The sequence below is a fragment of the Apium graveolens genome, chromosome 8 (assembly GCF_009905375.1).
Source record: "Apium graveolens cultivar Ventura chromosome 8, ASM990537v1, whole genome shotgun sequence".
NCBI lineage: Eukaryota > Viridiplantae > Streptophyta > Magnoliopsida > Apiales > Apiaceae > Apium > Apium graveolens.
The window spans coordinates 264,416,266-264,439,898 of NC_133654.1; the positions used below are offsets into that span (position 1 = coordinate 264,416,266).

The 23,633-nt window shown below is 31.5% G+C and overlaps 1 protein-coding gene across 2 annotated transcripts; it reads left to right on the forward strand.

Moving 5' to 3' along the window:
• The first annotated feature begins 5,645 nt into the window (after nt 1-5,645).
• Nucleotides 5,646-10,994, forward strand: LOC141680990 (uncharacterized). Of its 2 annotated transcripts, none has more exons than XM_074487056.1 (12): nt 5,646-5,803; nt 6,113-6,197; nt 6,303-6,366; nt 6,905-7,006; nt 7,092-7,171; nt 7,826-7,921; nt 8,170-8,249; nt 8,338-8,554; nt 9,268-9,323; nt 9,519-9,647; nt 10,206-10,395; nt 10,759-10,994. In XM_074487056.1, exons 1-12 carry the CDS (start codon nt 5,742-5,744, stop codon nt 10,885-10,887), a joined length of 1,290 nt encoding a protein of 429 aa, XP_074343157.1. In that variant the 5' UTR covers nt 5,646-5,741; the 3' UTR covers nt 10,888-10,994. The 2 variants fall into 2 exon arrangements, with proteins under 2 accessions (XP_074343157.1, XP_074343158.1); XM_074487057.1 differs by having other exon boundaries at nt 7,092-7,135.
• Nucleotides 10,995-23,633: the final 12,639 nt, after the last annotated feature.

Consider the following 23,633-nt stretch of genomic DNA (forward strand, 5'->3'; position numbering starts at 1 on the left):
TTCAATCCATTCCTCACTAGTCAACAATAATTTTCCTCCCCCTGTCTCGGTTTGTCCTTTAATTCTCTCCTCGTAAGCCTTCAGCGACCCCATGGTTTCCTCCATTGTCATTGTACTGAGATCCCCGAACTGCTCTATAGTAGATGCGATTTATAAAAATTTAGAGGGTACCGCGTGTAGTAATTTCTTTACCACATAGCTTTCTGTCACTTCTTCTCCTAGTGCACGTATGTTTGTGACCAGGTTGTTCAACTTCGTGGAGAAGTCATCCACCGATTCTGAGTCTTTCATTGTCATGGACTCGAATTCTGCCTTGAGTGTTTGAGTTCTTGCAGTCTTGACTCTCTCCGCACCTTGGCAATATGTCCTAATTGCCTCCCATGCTTCCTTAGCTGTCTTCTTGTTCGCAAGAGAAAGAAGCACGTCTTCTGGTATACCCTAGTATATTGCTGCCAGAGCTGTTTTATCCATCTTATCATCAACCGTCATTGATTTAGGATTCTTAGGTGATATTGCATCCTAAACGCCATGAGCCTGCATATACACCTTCATTTTCATAGCCCATGCTGTATAATTAGCTCTTGTCAACATGGGATAGTTCAAGCCGATCATTCCATCTTTGTTCTTACCCGTCTCCATCGACTGTGCCTTAGGCATGTACTTGGGCATAAACAGATTTTATAGCTGTGTGTGTATATAAACTGGAGAAAACAAAGATAATGCTGAACTTAGCTTTTTATTACTACTAAGGTTACATTATATAGACTTAAACAACAAAGAATAATTGACTCCTACAAACTAGGATCTAAACAGAAAGTCCTGAACAAACTACATCACTAACATATTTATTCTGCAGCACTCCTACATTATCTCCATGCTGGGTTGCCACGACTGCCAGTAGCTAAAGACTCACACAAACACACCAACAGCTCTTTTGTTCAAATTAAATCCCAACAACTTGCATCTAAGCAATGATTTCACCGGAAGTCTCGAAAGTATAACGGCGATAACATCTTCGGGTATATCTACGCTCACATTGCCCAATGAAGGCTTCAATTTGAAGTAATGTAGAATGGATTTGTTCCAGGTGACTCCAAACATAATGTGGTTATATATATACACAAATATTCGCGTACAGCTCGTGCACCGAACTGGACTTGAAGTAGAACTGGATTTTGATAATCCTAACTTGACGACAACTCATCTTACTCCCTCTGCCGTTTGTTTTTTTCACCAACAAAAATTTCAAGTTTATACAAATAAATTGATAATAATCAAAAATAATTTCATACACCCAACTCAATTTGGATTAGAAGGAAATACGACTAGGATATATATTTGAATATATAATTAAAATCCGACTAGTACTTGTTGAATATAACTCTCATGCCGATCCAAAACCTGTACTATTTAGGTAACAGGTCCTTTAAGTTTTTAACACCGTGATCATCCCTGAAATTGATTAGTGCCAATATATATTCCCGCACATATGCTTACCAAACAGGTAGCTCAAATTTTGAGGATAAAATTTAAGCTAAACAATCATGCCACTCCAGTCGAATTATTGATCTATCAGTAATCGGAAAACTAACAAATCAATCTGAACCTATTACTAATTAAGTAGTAAATAATCTTGTTCTATTGCAGCTTACCGAATAAGAGGATACACCACATGTGTCTCTCCACACATTATTTAGATTAACATTAGTAGTAATTGTCGCAAGAAACAAATCATATATATTTGTCAAAATATATATTGAATCGAGATTGCACATATGTAAATTATGCTTCTTTCAACCTGAAAATTGCAATATTGTGATAACAAAAATATCAAATTACGTGGACAATATGTGACTCATGTTATCATTTTAACCAAATAGGTTTTATACATTTATTATTGGGTTCTCAGAAGACTAATATCGCATGTTTAATTCAGAACGAGTCACCAACATAAATCATGTACAATAATTTGCTTATCCCATGTACTAATCTCATTAGCCCAATTTCCACGAGATATCAAAAGTAAACATTATTTCATATCAAACAAATTTAACAAGGCTGTTGATGACATTCAATTGTAAATTAACACTAAGCTTGCATGAATGAATCTCATGTCAATAAAATGTTAGCATGTCAAAAATAAAACATGACTTGACCTCATCTAATATACATTTACGGGAAACAAAATTATATTAAAATATGAATAATATGATACCATGGCTTATGGCTTATGCTATGTTAAAACAATTAGCCAAGAAACTACTATATTCCAATCAAAAACATAAACCACATAAATAAATCCAAAACTGCTTTAAGATTGTTATCAGTCTTGTATGATATAGACATTATTCTATATATCGAATATATAACTAATTCATAAAAACATAGCTAATTCTTAAATCACATAAGCATATAAGAATATATAAGAATTAACAATTAAAAACGGAGAAGGGTTCGAGAAAACAAACAGAGATTTGATTTAATCTCGAGTCCAGAAAACTGTCTCCTTAAAGCAGTTTCGCCCCGCATCATCCGTGTTTAGCGACCTGCTTTCCAGGATAATATGAGATACTAGTATAATTGATAAATATAATTGATAAATCGAAAATACTCTCAGCGAACTTGAACTGAGCCCGAGAACTATCACTGGAATATTTGGAAAATTTAAGACTGAAAAGACCGAGAATTAAAGGGACGACTCTTATTTTCTCGACTTAATAAAACTGGTGTCGTAAGACTCTATTTATAAAGAGAGGCTTGAAAGGACTTGTATTTCTTTTCAATGTGATACATGGTATTTATAAGAAAAATTAAGTAATATCTTCATTCGTGTCCGAGAAAAGCAACCCATGGTGGTTGAATATATAAAAGCAACCATTTTTAGTGGATTTTATAAAAATGACCGTATATGGTGGAATTTAGTCTCCAAAAATAACAGCTCCTGCTTTCCTCTCTTCGTTTTCGTCCATACCTTCTTTTTCTCCCATCTCCACTTATTTCCTTCTAATTTTCTACCATTTTTCTTCCTTTTCAAGCTCAAATATCTACTACTTTCAAGTCAAATAAGTACCATTTCTGAACTACTTATACTTTGATTATCATGATTGTTGTTTGTTTATTTTTCACATACATGTAATATTAATTGATATAATTTAAAGAGAAAGTTAAATTTTAATTGTTAATAATTTAATGTAGTGTTCAAAATATGAAGTAATTTAATATATTTGTTAACTTTCTCCGCTTGATAGAATAATAACTTGAATTAAATCATTGAAATAATTTTTTAAAAATTCAATAATTATTGCTCATTTGTTTTCACTAAATATCTTGTACACGTAGTGAATTTATTTAGGTATATTTATGTTAATTAGTAATAAATTATTAATTATACCATCATATCGTAGTTGGATTGATCGTCGATATGATGTAAGGAAAAATATAACGGAATAGTAAAAAATTGGTGTTAATGATTTCATCAAGTTTGACGTTGCAAATACAGATGATTCAAAGGGGAGAATAAGATGTCCATGTAATGAATGTGAAATTTTTTACATAAAAAATCCCGATGATGTGATATTATATTTATATCGACATGACATCATGCCCGCATATATAACACGGTATTTTCATGAGAATAGTGTTAGATCGCGGGTTGACATTGGAATGAGTTCTATGAATACTTATAACACCCATGATAATTTTATGATGTACGTGAAATGGTTAGAGATTTTGCCGAGGCAATTAAGGATTTTGAAAATATGGATGAAGAACCGAATGTAAGAGCAAAAAGTTTTTATAGGATGCTTGAGAGTGCTTCTGAACCACTTTATCCTAATTGTACAAGTTCCATAACATTATCATTTGTGAATAAGCTACTTAAGTTCAAACACAAATATGGTTGTAGTAATAAAGAATTTGATGAGCTACTTAAACTCATTGGATCGGTGTTTCCTCAAGATCACAAGTTGCCCCTGAGATATTATGATGTGAAAAAGTTAATAAGTTGGTTGAGCACGTGATACGAAAAAATTGATGCTTCCGTGAATGATTGTATATTATTTTATAAATAAAATAGTGAGAAAATACATTATGACATATGTGATGAAGATCGATACAAGGTGCAGAAGGATTCTATGAAAAAGTTAATTCCGAAGAAGATATTAAGATTCTTTCCTCTTATATTGAGACTGCAACGATTATTCATGTCTGAGAAGATTGCCAAATGTATGACATGGAATCATGATAGAGCTGTAGTTTAATTCAGAGATGCCATGTGTATGGACCCAGAATTCAGAGAGCATTTGTGGATTGTGCTTGTCCGAGGAATCAATCACCTAGTATATATTACTATAGTTAGCATGTTATTAAATAATAGTTTAATAATTAAAGTTGTGCATGCTTTGAACTTAAAACTCATTGTTATTTTACCAAGGCCCAATTTAGTTCATCTATTTTAATTAATATTGCAAATGAGTTGAGTGTCTAATCAATTTTAAAATTTATAACTGAAATTGCAAGTGAACTTAACTCTGAAATTCGATTCACAGACAAGCACATTGTTCTTAGGAATGGTAGTAGAAAGCTAACAGCTGCAAATTGCAGTGAAGATTCTTAATGGTACAAATTAAAACATCATACAAACCCCAAAGATAGTTAGACTGCTTTAGTTTAGGTAATCACGAGCAACAACTGATACTTTCCGGTCACCACCAACTAGTAACATCACGGATAGAGATTAAATCAGAATACTACTGCAGATTTGATTGCCTGCAGCCTGCAGGTGATTTTCAAGATCTGCATAAGACACGAAACAATAACAATTAAGGTAGCCATCTTGTCAAGGCGACATTTGTTGTCCATAATCTCTTACGATAGAGATTAAATCAGAATACTGCTGCAGATTTGATTGGCTGCAGCCTGCAGGTGATTTTCAAGTTCTGCATAAGATACGAAACAATAACAATTAATGTAGCCATCTCTTACGCCTCCTTTTCGTTTCCAAACAGATGTACAATTTGTTCCCATCATCTGAGATTATTAACAGAGAAACTATAACTAGAGAGAAAGGCAATGGTACCTCTAAAGCATTGCAGAGCATCTTAACAAGTTTAAATGATCTTGCCTCGGGGATTTAGCGCGAAAAAATGTGTATCTGAGTTCATGTATTCTGAAACATAAGCAGGAAAGGTATCATAGCTTGATAAGGTTATCAGAAATCAGTTTGCAACATGTCTATCTCAGTCCATTAAAAGCTCAAAAAATGAACCAACATATTCAACATTTAAAACATGAAACATTAACTAATTACTAACCCTTAATTATTTATTTAATAATAACATATTTGTTTAATTTTTTTTTTTTAAATATATTTTCTGAAAATAGTAAAATCGCAAAAAACTCAAAAGAGTGTAGTTTCGGTAAAGTTTATATCAACAATGGTTGGTTAAAAAAAACATTATACAATAAAAAATACTAAAAACTCCAAAAATTAATAAATTTTTTTTTTCAATCTTTTTATAAATGATAACTTTTCTCGTTATAAAGCCGCCCCAACGAATGAAACTTCGGTTTATAGCTTACATTACATCATACATCCAGACATTTAGTTCCAATATCAAAGGCCCAATTTTACATTCTCCACTTATTATTTCTACAAGAAGCCCATTTCATTTCACAATGAAAAGGCGCGGGAATAAGAAAAACCCCCAAATTGAAAAAGTAATAATTTCTAGGGCACAAAAATGGGCGACCAAATTGAATCCAATTCTCCTTCAAAATCGCTTTATTTCAACACTATTCACAGGTACTCATCTCTGTGTCTGTTATATAACATATAAGTCTCTCTCTCTACTCTCTCTCTCTCTCTCTACTCTCTCTCTCTCTCTCTGTCTGTCTGTCTGTGTGTGTGTTATAAAACATTTAGACTCTCTCTCTCTCTCTCTCTCTCTCTCTCTCTCTCTCTCTCTCTCTCTCTCTCTCTCTCTCTCTCTCTCTCTCTCTCTCTCTCTCTCTCTCTCTCTCTCTCTCTCTCTCTCTCTCTCTCTCGCGCGCGCGCGCGCGCCCCCGCATATTTGTACAATTGTGGATTGGTTTGGTATTGTTGATTGTGCAGTCAAATTAGTGAACTGAGAAGCATGGATTTGAGTTTGGCGGATGTGAATGAGAAATTACTGAAAGATTGTGCCGATGAGCTCCAGGTTGTTTTCAGTTCGTTCCCGATAATAGTTGAAATGTAGTAATTCTTACTTTTTGAATTAGGTATTTTTCGTATTTTTCGTAATTTGTTGAGTAATTTGGAACAGGGGAAATTGGATCAACTTATGGTTTGTTATTCGGATATTGGCATGTTATCAGTTGATGACTTAGGTAATACGATGTTACCTATGTCAATTCACATTTCCACAAACTCGTAATGGAAATTTTATTTGCAGAGGATATTTTTTTGTATAGTACTTCGATGACACTATTGTTCTGTTTGTTGTGTTTAAAGTGAAAGTCTTGTTCTTTTGATGCTTGAAAGCACGGTGTTTCTCAGAGATTATTATTGATTTTTGGGAAATGCATGTGATATTCTTTAGGTTAGGATGGTGAAATATTTGGTCAGCTTGAACTGAATAATTTTGTATAGACAAGATTTGAGGTTCGAGATTTGACCTGGACTTTGTAGTATAATGCCCGAAGTAGTGTCTTATTTATTTATACTTGATTACTTGCACACTTCAAACACTTGGAAGCTAGATACTAACCGACCAAATATATGAAGATCATGAACACTAATGGCTAAAAAGTGGGTAAAAGTTCCAAATACCAAATATCAAAACTGCTTCACACACACACAGCCGTGCTTTTGCACATAAACGTAAAACACTCATATTATGTTTGAGATGTTGAGGGATAAATGTAGATTTGTGCTTGGAGAATTTGAAGGGGGAGCTTAGCACAGTGGAAGCTGAAAATAGTTGTATCTCCAATGAAATTGAGGACCTGAACAGGACTTTGTTGAAAAGTAAGAGGAAGTGTAGTCAAAGATTTTAGTTTGTTGCATACAAGTACTTGAAATTTGATCTATATGAAACACATTTTATCTGCAGATTCTTGTCAGTTGGAAAGTGATCTTGAAGTGTTGGAATATACTGTAAGCTCTACTTCATCAAATGCATGTTCACCGTTCGTAAGTGATGTGAATCTTGAAAACAATTAGAAAATTAGGATTCCTCATGACGTGTAATTGTTACTGTAAAAGTTAATAATACTTAAATCACTTATAAATGAAAGGTATAAAGTACCATGAACATGTATTATTTGCTTAATGTATCAATATCTAAAATTTGGATTGATATTTTTAACTTGGTCATAAACAAAGCTCATCACTGGTTTGGACTGCGTTAGTTTTTGGACTACTGCAAACAGTTGAGTAATCAAGAGTTAATTAGTTCACAACTTCTGAGAAAAAGTTTTTACTTGTAGCTTGTTAAGAAAAGCAGCTTCTGGAGATAATTTATATTATTATTCAAATTGATGAGCTAGCTATTGATACTGGGAATATTTATTTGCTAAAACTGTAGATCTTTGAAGCTAACGATCGGACTTGCATTTAATTAGTTCAAGCTAAGGCATGCTGGCATAAATTGCACAAATGAAAATATTAATCAGACACACACACCCATATTTTCCCTGCACATATGAAGATATAATAGAGATGCACAATCATATTTGCATTTGTAGTACCAAGCTAGTTGTTCTATCTTTGCATTTATTCTACTTATACCATTGGAAAGCAAATCAACGAAGTTAATCTGATTTTAGCATCTCATTCTTTGTTTAGGGTCTTGAACGAGCTAAAGCCAGCGCTAATCTTGATGGCGAAGTTAATGAAAATCAGATGAGTTCGTTGTTTGCAAATGAAAGCAGCCAATTTAAGGTTTTAGCAATTTTATTCTCATTCTACCCCTTGTTTATTCATTCAGATTGAAATAGTGACATTGTCATATTAAAGTTTATCATGTCTCTTTTACAATGTCTTCGCTGACGTTGTCATGAGTAATTTCTTTTTCCCTTTTCTTCTTTAGTAATGGGCCCATTCATTAAAAAAAACTTTTTCACATCTGCATTTCTTTAGTTTTGGGCCTTACTGTAGAATTAATAATCAAATGTCCATCTACCTTGCAGAATTTAGAGCTTAGTAATCAGATTGAGAAGAATGAAAGCATTTTGAAGTCATTAGAGGATCTCGACAGAGTTGTAAACCGGTATTTTCTTTATACGGTTACAGGTCATTGCATTTTATCTTAACTTTTAACTGTTTCATAAAAGGATAATTTTATTTAATGCATATAGGCTTGATGTCATAGAAAAGATTGAGGATGCTTGGACAGGCCTAAAAGTGATTGAAATTGAAAATAACAACATAAAGTTATCTTTGACGACATACGTTCCTTGCCTAGAAAATTTGTTTTCTCAACCAAAAGTAGAAGACATGATTCATCCATATGAACAAACACATGAATTGGTAGTGGAACTTGTGGATGGTAACATGGAGCTCAAAAATGCTGAGGTATGATCTTTTTAACAACTGCATAGAATTTATTTCGTAGCCTGTCCATGTATCACGGTTCTACACTTTGAGGAGTAAAGATAAAAGAAACCAAGTACCTTTTTCAGTCCCTGCTAATTCACTTTTCCGCACCATGTCCTTGTCGGAAATGGTTTTGGTTACACTTAAAATTCTGTATAAATTCCTTAATGTGTTATCTACACATTTCTGAATGTACTTGTATTTGTAGACAAAAAATGCATGAGCTATCTAACACATCTTGGCCTGGCTATCATCCGAGACGTTAGGTGGTCCAGTGAGTTATCAGATGCATTTTTTAGAATTTTTAGGAGTCTATAAGGAGGCTTATATAATCCTAAAAACTAATTAGGTAATGAGAAAGGAATTATCCTTGTAAATTGTGAATGGTGTATATGTTTATATGTATGCAGTGCACACAAAAAAGAAAGGAAATAATGAAAAATAATATATTTGTATATGTTTAACACGAATCTATTAATAGATTAGTTAGTTATTGTGTTGAAATAGGAATAAACAACCTACTGTTCCATTTCTTTTTTTCAAACTAATTTCTTTCTTTGGTATAACTAGCCACTCGTGACATTAATTTCCAGTGATTTGCTCAATCCTCTAACTTTAAATCAAGCTTGTCATTAAGCTACAGGTGTTTATACTTTGTCCTTTGTTTGATGTTCTCTGCTCTTTACTTCCAGATATTTCCATCAGATGTGTACATTAGTGACATTTTTGATGCTGCAAAGTCGTTCAGGTATTTTTTTACCGGTAGGGTCATATTCTGATTTTCTCTATAGATTGTGTGTGTGTCTATATATATGGACATCTCCTGCCTACTTGAAAATTTTCTTCAGATCTGGTCTGTCATAATGAGGTCTCCTCAGAATTACCAACTTTGAGGGTTCCTCTTAATAGTGTAACTTTATGGGAAGAAATATTTTTTTTCCAGGAGTGAATGCTCACCTCTGACTTTGCTAGAGACGAGGTCTCCGTTGGAGTGGTTCATAAGAAAAGTGCAGGACAGAATTGTATTGAGCATACTAAGGCGAATTGTGTTGAAATCGGCAAATAAATCGAGGTCAGAACTTCTTTTCATAATTGAATTTCCGTCTAACACACACTGTCACTTTCTTGTCAGATGAATATACTTATTTGTAACTATGAGCTCTCTTAGCAGGCAAAGATCTATGTTGCAAATCTATAAACCACTCTAAGTTAGAAAAGTCATGCTAAGAAGCTTGCAAAGCTTGACTTGTTTTAGTTTGTAGATAAGATATGAACCGTAGAAGCCACAATTTTCATTGGTGCAATCTGCAATGCAAATTATGCAATGTTGTTGGTCTAGAATGTATATAAGTTCCAATGCAATGATTTTGCTCATCTTGATAAAAAGTTATTCTCAATTGAGAAAATATGATTAAGGTCGATTTACCGACTTCTGACTTGCAGAATGTGGTGTAACTTGCATTACATACTTAATACGCCTGTTTTACCAAGTGCTTTTAAAATTTCCTGATACTGTATTCTCTTGTAAATCATCTGGTTGAAAGTATCTCTTCTGTTTATAACAATGTTGCATAAAAGAGCAACTAGTATTTCAAAGTTTCTAAAATTTTCTTATATATCTTTTTCATAGATATAGGCACTCCATTGAGTATATAGATAGAGATGATTCAATAGTGGCTCATATGGTTGGCGGAGTTGATGCTTTCATAAAAGTACATCAAAGCTGGCCATTACATGATTCTCCACTGAAGCTAATATCCCTCAAGAACTCAAGTCCACATTCGAAAGAAATTTCTTTGAGCTTTCTTTGCAAAGTTGAGGTCAGTTACGTCTAGACTGTTAAGTTCCTTCCCTTTATTGCATTGACAGCATTCTCATATTTAGTAATGTATGTATCGATATAATTATTAGTGATCTTGTGTTAAGTAGTCACATCATGTCAAAATGTGGTTGAAGTATATGGATGCATGTTCGCTATATGTTGTTGGCACACACAAATTAGCCTTGGCAATTGCAATATCCTAATTTTGCAAAGGCAGGGAGAGGTATAAGAAATTCAGATTCTTGACAGATGCTACAAGTTAAATATAATGCAGACATTTGCATGTTGACGATTATGTTTTTCTGCATAGTGTCAACAATTATTGGCTGACTTTTACACTTGTTCTTTCTTTGTATTTTAGGAGGCAGCAAACTCTTTGGAAAAGGAGATACAGCAGGATATATCAAAGTTCGTGGATGCCATGGAGAAAATTCTTGTGCAACGCATGCGTGCGGAACTACATTCTCTTGATAATACTAGTGTGCTATAGTTTTGTATTTGTAAACATAACATGATACTATCATATACTTTTAGGTTTTCGAAATCAAGGCATAGTTTATTTGATAATTATTTTACCGTAAAATATTAGAGTCCCAATACATGAAAAAGTGAATCTTACATAATCGATATCAATTAATTAGGTGTATGAATCATATGGTACTTTATTTTATTGGCAAATATTTTTGGATAAAAATTGAATTACGCCAATGTCAATATAAGATTTAAATCGGTGCCACTAGCCTTGTTAACCGAAAATAATATGTTCCTATTAGCATAGCAGATAGTGTTAGAGTAGCATATTTTCTGGTTTCTGCCAATAATATCTTGTTTGATTGGTATTAGTCCATATTCAAGAAAATTGGAAAATAGATTTGGCATGTGGGTTTGTGTTGCGGCTGATATATATAAGGATGATTTTTAAGTTCTTTTCCTGTTTTTGTTTGATTTTGTTTAGCAGAAGAATTCGATCTTGAAGTTACATGCATGATTGTCACATCGATGAGTCTATGCGAGTCGATGTACCTCATGCTAGTCGATTAATTGTAAACTAGTTGTAGACTAGTCGATAAAAAAAATATATTATTATAAATTAAATATATGTGATTATATATACATACATATATATTTACATTATGTAATTTGGATTTCTAAGTTATAACCTCTTCCATAATATTTTTTTTAGATTCCATAAAGATTCCTGCCATTAATTAGCCTAATAGTTAAAATCAATTCCCAAGTCACAACACTCAACCAGTACATTTATATATAATAAACAATCAGCACAATCAATTTAAACTTTAAAGTTATTGGATACAATGTTATCAGTTATCACATATATATAATATAGTTAATTATACACCTATCTTTAATTATACATACAATATACATACATATATTCATATGATGATTTGTAAAACTAGACACATAAAGTTGATATATTAGACACAAAGAAGAAGGTAAAAATAAAGATTTGTAAAAGGAAGAGGAGAAGAAATAAGATTTCTTACCCGTTAAAGAAGAAGCCGTCACCAGAAAGAAGGCTATGTGTAATAGGGTTTTATTTAGGGGTGAGCATAAAAATCCGAAAATCGGATTATCCAATATTCCAATTCGGTATCCGATTTAAAAAATTCCGATAAATAGGATATCCGATCCGAATAATTCGGACCGGATATCCGATCCAGTTTTTTATATAGATTCGGATTCGGATCCGGATCACAACTTTTTCATAGAACCAGATATCCGGATCCGATCCGATTTTTACTTTTTTTAATAAAAATAAATTATATATATAAATACATGATAACTTATATTTATTTTAGATTTTTTTAAAAATAATATTTAGTGACATTATATGACCATTTCTCTCTAGGACTTTCAAAGTTTCTGGTTAATATCTAATTGACTAATTATTCCTTCATTAGTATCATCAACAAATTTGAAATAAGTTTGTAATATCAATATTAACAAGTTTACATTAACCATGCTTGTAATTTTTTTTGACATAAGTGATAGTAAAGAATAATAATTTATGTATGACGAGTATTCTAAAAACTAGATAACAACAATTTCAATATAAGTGTTCAATAAAAATATGTTTATATTGATCATGTTCGCTAATTTACAATCGATATTTATATTAAATTAATTTTTGTGTCAACATTTTTCCCGAACTAATAATATGATGACAAAAGTATAGTTTCATGCATTATTAGTTTCACAACTCGAATATGTATTAATTATCCCGTAAATCGTATTTTTTCTTAAAAAATGGAAGTTTTAAATGGACCCGAATAATCAGATTTCTGGTCCAATTTAATCGGATATCCGAATATCTGGATATCCGGTTAAATCGGATCCGAATACTGAATGTAAATTTAACGATCCGAAAAATCGGATATCCAGTTTTGCTCACCCCTAGTTTAATTAGACAGACATGTTTTTTTTTTTTTTTTTTTTTTTTTTTTTTTATCATGGGGAACCCGCAGCCGCTACCCTTCGGGTGCGCACTGGGTAAACCCCACGGGCTCACGCAATAGTCGATGACCCGAACGACTTAGCAGCACGACTAGTCGACCGCTTAGTCGATCAGGCGACCGAAATATCGACATTCACCTAGTCGACATTAGGGGTGAACAAAAAACCTACCAAACCTTTAAACCGACCTAACCCGCCTCTTATTTCAGCCGACAAAGCCGAATTATCAAAAACCCGAAATTAAATTAGTTTATTTTTTTGTCAACCCAAATATAATGGGTTGGGTCAAGTTTCAAAAAATTTAAATCCTTACTGACCCAACCCAACCCGATTTTATAATTATAGTATATTATTTGAAATTTGAAATTTACGTATTTATTATATTAAATAGAGTAATTGGCAGTTTGTAACCCACTTTTTTTTTCATTTTTGCGATTTGGGTCTACATTATTTTCTCTGTCAACTTACACCCCATTAAAATTAATTTCGCTTCTATTTGCACCCCATTGATGAATTTACATCCAAGTTGACCGTTAACTTTAACGGAATCGGGGGCATATTAGTAAATTATTAATTAAATCAGAAAAAAATAAGAGTATTTTGCACTTTGTAACCCATTTCTTTGGGCATTTTTTCAATTCGGGTCTGTATTATGTTTCCTTGCAAGTTACACCTTTAACTTTGAATTTCGCTTTGTTTTGCACCCCTAGACTGTTTTTAACTTTTATAACAAGGGTAAAATCGAAAATTTCTAGTTTCCAAGAACAAATCGCCGGATCCTTAGATTTCCCAATCCAAACCAATAAATAAATACATGAATCGATTGTAAATAGGGCTGAGCAAATCGAACCGAAATCGAAAAACCGAACCGAACTGTACTAATGCAGTTCAGTCCTGATTTTTCAGAAATTCGTTCTATTCAGTCCGGACCAAATATACCGAAATAAAATTTGGTTTGGTCCGATTCTTTAAAAAAATATTTCGGTCCGGACCGAATAGACCAAATCATAAATACTATAATTTTATATTATATATTTACATATATCTTAAAAATTATAATCGTTGTTTTTAATTTATAATTATACTCGTACACTCTTTTAACTCTACATATCACCTTACTTTAATTATATTTTAGATTTCATATTTTTTGGTTTGAAATTTTTAATACAATTTCTTTTTTTTTTAAATTCGGTCCGTTTGGTCCAAAATCGGACCGAATCGAATTATTTGGGTTCGGTCAGGTCCGGTCCATAATAAAATTTCGGTCCGGTTCGGTCCAAGAAAAAAAATGATAAAACTGGACTGAACCGATCGAATGCTCATCCCCATTTGCAAATAACAAGCAAAAGCTATTTGTTTCATGAAAAATACCCGAAAATCAAACCCCCAATTCGAAATAAGAATCCTAGAATTGAGTTTAATTTTTTTATTTTAGCGAATATGGATCGGCCTATTAAATATTCGCTCCATTTATAATTAGATTTTTTTATCGGATCGAATCCTGGATCGAATCTTTAATATGCCGATTCATATTCACTAAAATAAAAATTAAACTCGATAATATTATTCTTATTTCGAATTGGGGGTTTGATTTCTGGGCGTTTTTCATAAAATTTGATATTACAGATAGCTTTTGCTTGTTAGTTGCAATGGATTCATGTATTTATTTGTACGTCTGGGTTGAGAAATCGAAGGATCCGGCGATTTGTTCTTGAAGACCATAAATTTCTGATTTTACTCCTAATATAAAAGTTAAAAACGGTCCTGGGATGCAAAACAAAGCGAAATTCAAAGTTAAGGGTGCAACTAGCAAGGAAACATAATATAGACCTGAATTGAAAAAACTCTCAAAGAAATGGGTTATAAAGTGCCAATTACTCTTATTTTATTTTGTTTTAATTAGTAATTTACTGAAATGCCCTCGCTTCCGTTAACGTTAACGGTTATATTGGATGGAAAGTCGTCATTGGGTTGCAAATAGAAGTGAAATTAATTTTAATGGGGTGCATGTTGACAGAGAAAATAATGTAGACCCAAATCGCAAAAATGAAAATAAAAGTGGGTTACAAACTGCCAATTACTCTATTAAATAATATATTTTAAATAAACTATTATTTTATGGATAACACACCATACATTATTGACTTTAAACTAGAAGAGTACCCGGTAGATATAATATCCAATAATATTTATCTTCTGTTAAATAATGGAGTACTACTAGTTTACTTCAACTTTTGATTAAATTTATTTGAAATTTTGACTGCTAAGAAATATTTAAATAATATTATTTGAGTTTTAACCCAAACCAACCCGACCCAACGGATAATGGCCAGGGTTGGGCTGAAAATAATTTTTTTGGTTAACGGGTTCAGTTTTATAAAAATCGAACTAATTGGGTTGGTTAGCTTTATTACCCCTAACCCGGCCAACCCAGCCCGCGTTCACCCCTAGTCGACATGTTGAGTCGATAAAAAGAAAAGGGGGGGTCTCACACCGGTGTAAAGTAAAAGACAACCATTCATTGCTTGGTCGACTAGTCGACGACTAGTCGCGATTAGTCGACCGACATGACAACAAAGGTTACAGGTAGGGTCCAAATTATATTTTGTAGATTTTGGAAGTAACGTTGGCATTAGCTTTATATATAACGAAGTTATGAATGTATGAATTGGCTAATTTTGTAATTTATCCTTTTTTAATTTTTCAAGTTAATCAACTTCCTAAATATTTACAAATTAGGGGTTCGAGTTTTTAAAATATCTGTGTTGAAATCTTTGTCAATGTATATATATGTCTTGGACGTTTAAGATGAGGATGATTTATTTTTGCTGAATATGAATTTGTACTTTCGGTATATTTATGTTTGAAGTTGGAATCTTTTTAGTGCTAAGTTAATTTTGGCTGATAAAGATTGAGGTGTCTTTCTATTTTTTTCTTTCTTAATGCTGGTTCGTAGGTTTAATTAGATTATTCAATGTTAGTTGTTAGTTTTGCATTTTAAAGATTTTAAAGATTTTTCTTACTTATTTAAGTTTTATGTTAGGGTACAAATATGATCTTCATGTGATTATCGGATAGCGTCTACTATTTAATTTGTTGGAAGTGAATTTTCCTATCATCTACATTAATGATGAAGTTGTGTGCATCTTGGAACAGAAATCTGGATTTTGGTAGTCTTAAATAATTACTTAACGTCATGTTATTCTTTGTCTATACAGACCGTTATAGAGTGCAAAAAGATCCTAAAAAGTATAAGGTCCCGCAAAAAATATTATGTTATATTCCTATTACCATGAGATTACATCATTTATTCAATATTAAGAATATTGTAAAATGTCCGAGACTGCACTACGACGGTAAATATTCTCTAAATGGGACATTGAAGTCGAACGGGGACCATTTTAAGAAAACGAAGAAGCTAGTATATGTCTGAACATGAAAGTTAGATGCCACAAGCAGGTAATGAATGAACATGAAAAAAATAAAAGTTTAGCTAACAAAGAGGATAAAGGGTAGTGAATGTAAAAAAGTAGCTATTATTATATGATCTTTACATTTGAAAGAGATATATGAGCTATATGTTACAGATAAATTAGAAATATAATTTCATTGAGATAATTTGAGTAATATTATTCTAGAGATAAATGAGCAAAATGCTTTACTTTATTATTGATGTTATTATACTTAGTATCTGAATCATGTATTACTGATACGGAGTGGCTATCCCGTGCGTTGGGGCATATGTTAAGAGAAATTGTTTACATGATTTTTTTGTTTCCTAGCATTTAAGAAACACTCCAGCTATCAATAAATGAAATGAACTAATTTATTTTCTTTTCATTTTTGTACTTTTACATTGTTTATTATGAATATTTGTTGGACGCTGTTTACAATTTAAGAAACCAAGACGCACTAGCCGCCTCCCTCCTCTCCCCTCCTAAGATTTGTTCTTTCTCACGTAAATCAAGGGGTTTCACTGATTTTTTCCAGTAAAGAGCCCCAACCCCTTCATTTTCTTTTATTCTCGTTAATTTCCTTTTAATAAAACTTAATTTTTTGGTGTTTGTGGCTCTCTCCTTTTGTAGTGTGTGTTTTTTCTCTAATTTTAGAGTGTTTTGTTATATTTTTTTTTAAGTATGGTTGTGTTTTATTTGGTGTTAGATCTGCATGGAATCTGGGGCGGTGATGATTATTGCAAGGGCTCAACTTTCAGAGGCAAAAATTGTTTTTACGGGTTTACACTTTCGGCATGTCTATAGATGGGCATATAGATAGTTGAGGTTCGGCATGTCTATAGCTGGTCATGTAGATAGCTGGTGTGGCTTTCTATTCCTAGTTTATGCGACTGGTGTTTCTAAACACTAGGCTAACAATAATTTTTATGTGATATGATCAATTGTGATGTTGTTATTTTCATAGATATATGTCTTTGATTTTGCTTTTAACTTCAAGAATTTTTAAATTTCGTGTATTAAACGATAATCATCTAATTATTTTTAGTATGTTATTTGTTTTACAACCTGGTTGTATCGACAAGTGAGGTTTTTCCTCACTGTATTATATTCAAATTAATGAAAACTTTTTTTTATTTGTCAAAAAAGAGAAACCAAGACGCATTTAGTTATTTTCATTTTACATATTTTTAAATTGGTATTTATATTTTAGAAAAAAATTTAACTTTTTTCATTTTAAGTAAGTCAAGTCAATAAATAAACAAATATAACCTAATATTTTATAATAGAACTCTTATTATATAAACAGATAATTGTAGGTTCTGAAACAATAATAATATCTTACATTTATTTAATAAAATATGAATTCTTAAAAATGATTCTCATATTCACTAAATTATGAAAATTTCTTCCACTGCTCATTTAGATATTTCTCGGAATCATTCAAAACATTTTTTTTTTTGCAAAGTTTGAAAATAAAGACACAAAAAGACTAATATAAAAATATGGTCAAAATGTATATTAAAATGAAAGAATAGTTTAGCATAAAAAACTACCATATGTATAAAAATTTGATGTCTTACATAAATACTATACATTGTGCTGAAAAATGTCCCTATACCTTGTGCTAAAAAAGGTCCATTTAATACAACCGGTCCAACCAGTCGTTGCTAGTATGCAAGCTGCTAAAAATTATGCTAAGAGTTTTTAATAATCTAAGAAAAAAAATAGTGCCATGAAAGTTCTAACATATTATAATCGGGCCAATTTAAGGCTTTTAGTCAGAGTAATTCTAAATTTATATTTGAGGAGGTAGAGTAAACAAACATAACATATTTTTAAATAAGTGCTTTCTTATTATTAACGTTACTACTTTTATAGGCTTGTTAAGTACTTAAAAAATAAATTTAGCCTAAATGAATTCAGATCACAAGATCCCGAATTGTGATTTTGTTTGTTTAAGTAAAAGTAATAATATGATATATTATGCAATACTGAGATAAATGGTCAATTAAACATCCATCACATGAGAAAATGATCAAATTTTATAGTCTATCATTTTAAAATAGAATTTAACTAACAATAATTGAGCAAATAAAACTAACAAACAATTTTCTATCATATTTTAACAGATAAAATTACAAAACAAAAAAGTCAGTTCTTATAGTTTCAACCTAAGAAATATTTGGTGAAATATTAAAAATCAAGAAAAAGAAATATTTAAGTATTTTTAATAAAACCTAAGCGTTTACCTAGACCTAATATCATGAACTCGATCCCGAAGTTTGTCATTAAAATATATTTAAAATATTGTTTGGGTCTAATATGTAATCAAAATTTTAATCTAAAAGGCGATATTATCAATAATATAAATTTAAAAATATATATATATGTGTAATCAAAATTTTAAAATGTGAGGTGGCTTTGTCAATAGTATAATTATATAAATATACATATAGATCGTGATCTATAAAAAGTAGCGATATAAAAAGATTTTAAAGAATTAAATTGTAAACAAATAAGAAAATTATTCCGAGTAATTTAGGTTTCATATTTGAAATGGAGATTAATTTGAGCTTCATAATTAAAATGGACAGGTCCATATATAAGAAGGTTCTAGATACATTGAAGGTCCATCTTCTAGAAACGGCCCATGAGGGTGCAACAGACATTTAACATATGTTTCCCTACCTCACTGCCCTATATATGAGAACATGCCGCCGCTTTTGTAGATAACGAAAGCCAGATTAAAATTTAGAGTATATATATACAGATCTTAATTTCCTATAGCTTTTACAGGCTTTCAAGGTTCAGGCGGTTAACAAAACCGATCTAATAGTAGATCTTAATATATGGCCGCTCAATTGAGCTCCGATGATGGTAGGGATAACACATCAGAATATGATCTCCTAGTTCTTGTGCCAAAAGGTACAGTTAGATACAAAATGGATGGAATTTATAATTGATATCATTTTTATCTATTATTTTACAGAAGAGTGACATCTAATCCTTAATTTTTTTTTGTTTGTATATATATCATGAATAGGCTATATAAAAGGATTATTCATGATACATCAAATGCTCTTAGTGAATGACAAAATGAAGGGAAGACTTCAAGGAAGCGCAAGTAAGATAAACCATATATAAATAAATAAATAAATATATATATATATATATATGTAAACATTTTTTAATTTTTTTGTCACACCTTTTTGATGTTTTTTAAATGACAGGACGTGATGCTATCTATCTAAGGTAACTAGAAGACTCACAATAATTGTGCCAAGAGGGAATTCAAATCATGATTAAGAGCTCAACAGCAACCAGAGAAATAACAACTGCATTGTGATCCCGAGGACAATCTTTAGATGTTATATGTTAAACCATTGTGTAATTTAATTGAAATTTTTTACATTAAGTAGTTATCAGAAAAAGAACACTGGTATTATAGAAATATTCCAACATTTTATGATGTTTTCCTTCAATTTTCTCTTGCTTTCTCAAACTTTTTAATCACCGCAAAAAGGCAAATAATTAATTTAGATTAATATATATATATATATATATATATATATATATATATATATATATATATATATATATATCGGAAAATAATTCATAATACTCGCATTCTCATCTTTTTAGCTTATAACCTGTGCAATGCACCCGATTTTTTTAATATTTTAAGTATAATAATATACAATTTTTATAATTTATAAATATATCTGTTCGAAATATCTGCATTCGTGTCCGAGAAAAGCAACCCCTGGTGGTTGAATATATAAAAGCAACCATTTTTAGTGGATTTTATAAAAATGACCGTATATGATGGAATTTAGTCTCCAAAAATAACAGCTCCTGCTTTCCTCTCTTCGTTTTCGTCCATACTTTCTTTTTCTCCCATCTCCACTTATTTCCTTCTAATTTTCTACCATTTTTCTTCCTTTTCAAGCTCAAATATCTACTACTTTCAAGTCAAATAAGTACCATTTCTGAACTACTTATACTTTGATTATCATGATTGTTGTTTGTTTATTTTTCACATACATGTAGTATTAATTGATATAATTTAAATAGAAAGTTAAATTTTAATTGTTAATAATTTAATGTAGTGTTCAAAATATGAAGTAATTTAATATATTTGTTAACTTTCTCCGCTTGATAGAATAATAACTTGAATTAAATCATTGAAATAATTTTTTAAAAATTCAATAATTATTGCTCATTTGTTTTCACTAAATATCTTGTACACGTAGTGAATTTATTTAGGTATATTTATGTTAATTAGTAATAAATTATTAATTATACCATCATATCGTAGTTGGATTGATCGTCGATATGATGTAAGGAAAAATATAACGGAATAGTAAAAAATTGGTGTTAATGATTTCATAAAGTTTAACGTTGCAAATACAGATGATTCAAAGGGGAGAATAAGATGTCCATGTAATGAATGTGAAATTTTTTACATAAAAAATCCCGATGATGTGATATTATATTTATATCGACATGACATCATGCCCGCATATATAACACGGTATTTTCATGAGAATAGTGTTAGATCGCGGGTTGACATTGGAATGAGTTTTATGAATACTTATAACACCCATGATAATTTTATGATGTACGTGAAATGGTTAGAGATTTTGCCGAGGCAATTAAGGATTTTGAAAATATGGATGAAGAACCGAATGTAAGAGCAAAAAGTTTTTATAGGATGCTTGAGAGTGCTTCTGAACCACTTTATCCTAATTGTACAAGTTCCATAACATTATCATTTGTGAATAAGCTACTTAAGTTCAAACACAAATATGGTTGTAGTAATAAAGAATTTGATGAGCTACTTAAACTCATTGGATCGGTGTTTCATCGAGATCACAAGTTGCCCCTGAGATATTATGATGTGAAAAAGTTAGTAAGTTGGTTGAGCACGTGATACGAAAAAATTGATGTTTGCGTGAATGATTGTATATTATTTTATAAATAAAATAGTGAGAAAATACATTATGACATATGTGATGAAGATCGATACAAGGTGCAGAAGGATTCTATGAAAAAGTTAATTCCAAAGAAGATATTAAGATTCTTTCCTCTTATATTGAGACTGCAACGATTATTCATGTCCGAGAAGATTGCCAAATGTATGACATGGAATCATGATAGAGCTGTAGTTGAGGGTCAATTAAGTCATCCAGTTGGTGGAGATGAATTGAAATAATTTAATCATAGATTTTCTCGATTTGCAAAAAATAACACGAAATTTCCGAATAGACCTGGCTAGTGATGGATTTGATCCCTTTCAAGATGCACATGCAAGAAAATATACAGCGTGGCTTGTGATTATTGTCATTTACAATCTTCCACCATTCATATGCACAAAAGCTCCATACATGTTTATGCCATTTCTCATTCCCGGGCTGAGTGATCCGTCAAAAGACTTCCATTTTTATCTTCGACCATTAATTAATGAATTAAAGATGTTGTGCTGTACCGGGGTAAAAATATATAGTAGGGCAGCATTTTCAAAATTCACTATGAAAGTAGCATTGATGTGTATAATAAATGACTTTCCAGCACTTGATATGAGTAGTCGATGGTCGACTAAGAGAAAATTGGTATGTCTAGTATGTCTAGGAGTGGTAAAGGTAAAGCAACTCAAGCATGGTGGTAAACCGACTTTCTATCGTACAACTCATTATTTTTTGGAAGAAGATGATCCACTAAGGAGAAGCTCAAAGTTTGGGCGATGTGAGAGACATTCAGTTAGAACTCGATATTCAGGATCACGGGCAAATATAATTGAGCAGATACAGTTTCCTCCTCCGGGAAAGACTATCAGGAAAAAGCCAAGGGATTATGGTGTGACACATATTTGGACACTCTATTCTCCATTTTTGAGCTACCTTGTTGGGAGACACTGAGTCTTCGCCATAATATTGATGTTATGCATACGGGAAAAATGTCTTTGATAACAGATTCTACACAACGTATGGTGATAAGACAAAACTAAAGGAAATTCAAATACAATAAATGACTGTAAGGACTTAGGTGTACACCATGGGTTGTGGATTCGAGATGTTGGCACGACGCCAATTGCACCATTTATGCTTGAAAGAGAGCAAATATTGGATTAAAAGTTTGAATCTTCCAGATGGGTATGTCTCGAATATATCTAGGTGTGTACATATGGAAAAAAGATGTATTAACGGAATGAAATCGCATGGCTGCCATATTTTCATGCAAAAGCTATTGCCCATTGTTTGTCGTGACTTGCTACAATAGCTGATAATCTTATTGAGTTGTCTAATTTTTTTCAAGATTTATGCTCAGAAATTTGAAATATACATATTTGGAGAAGATTGTAAAATATATAGTGAAGATATTGTATAAGCTCGAAACCATCATGTTTAAATTACTAAAAAAAAGTTAAATCACATAAATAAAGATGCATCAAATTAAAACTGCCTTCACATTGCAGCAAAAGTCGATAAATCTGTTAATACACAGAGAGTCACCCATCCAATTACTTAAGGAATATGAATAAAGAAAAATACTAAGGACAAACCTGTTGTGTTTTTGAATATGTATCCTATATGTAGTGTATTGTAAAATATAAAATTTTAAATTTACAAATTGTGTTTTTGATAATGAATTAGTAGTTTGGTATGAACATACACTCACACCTCTCTCTATTAATCAACTAATGTGATGTTTAATTATTCTTAAAGGCACTTTGATTAAAAGTTGAAACTGGTAGATGTGTTTGATTAAATTCTTTGGATTCTTGTTATATAGGTTGAGACAGTGAGTTAATATTTCGTGGTTGTAAGTTATAAAGGTAGAATAGATTCACTCCCTCTCCTTCATTTATTTCTGACATACTCTGCAAATCTTAAAATGAATTTAAATTTTTTAAAATGGTGAATATTTTTTTACAATATGACTACATTTCTGTGTTTTGCTTAGCACTTTTCTAGCAATATGTTTTAATAAGATCACACATAAAAAACATGTTTCTTCCTTTAAACCGTGCTGAATCTTTTTCTTCCCATTACTGATTCAATTTAAGTATTGACAAGAATTGATGAATTACTTGGACCTTTTACTAATTGCCCATAATACTTGCATCACTTTTTATTGCAATAGTTAGTTAATGCTTGCCTTAGCCAACACATGCTTCCTGCGAGAAAGCAGCGACTCATGATCCTGACTGCAGAATTTAAAACACGAGACATAAATATAAGACAAATATGAATGAGCTATAATTTTATTTTATTTTTCTAATATACTTTCGAGTTTAAATTCT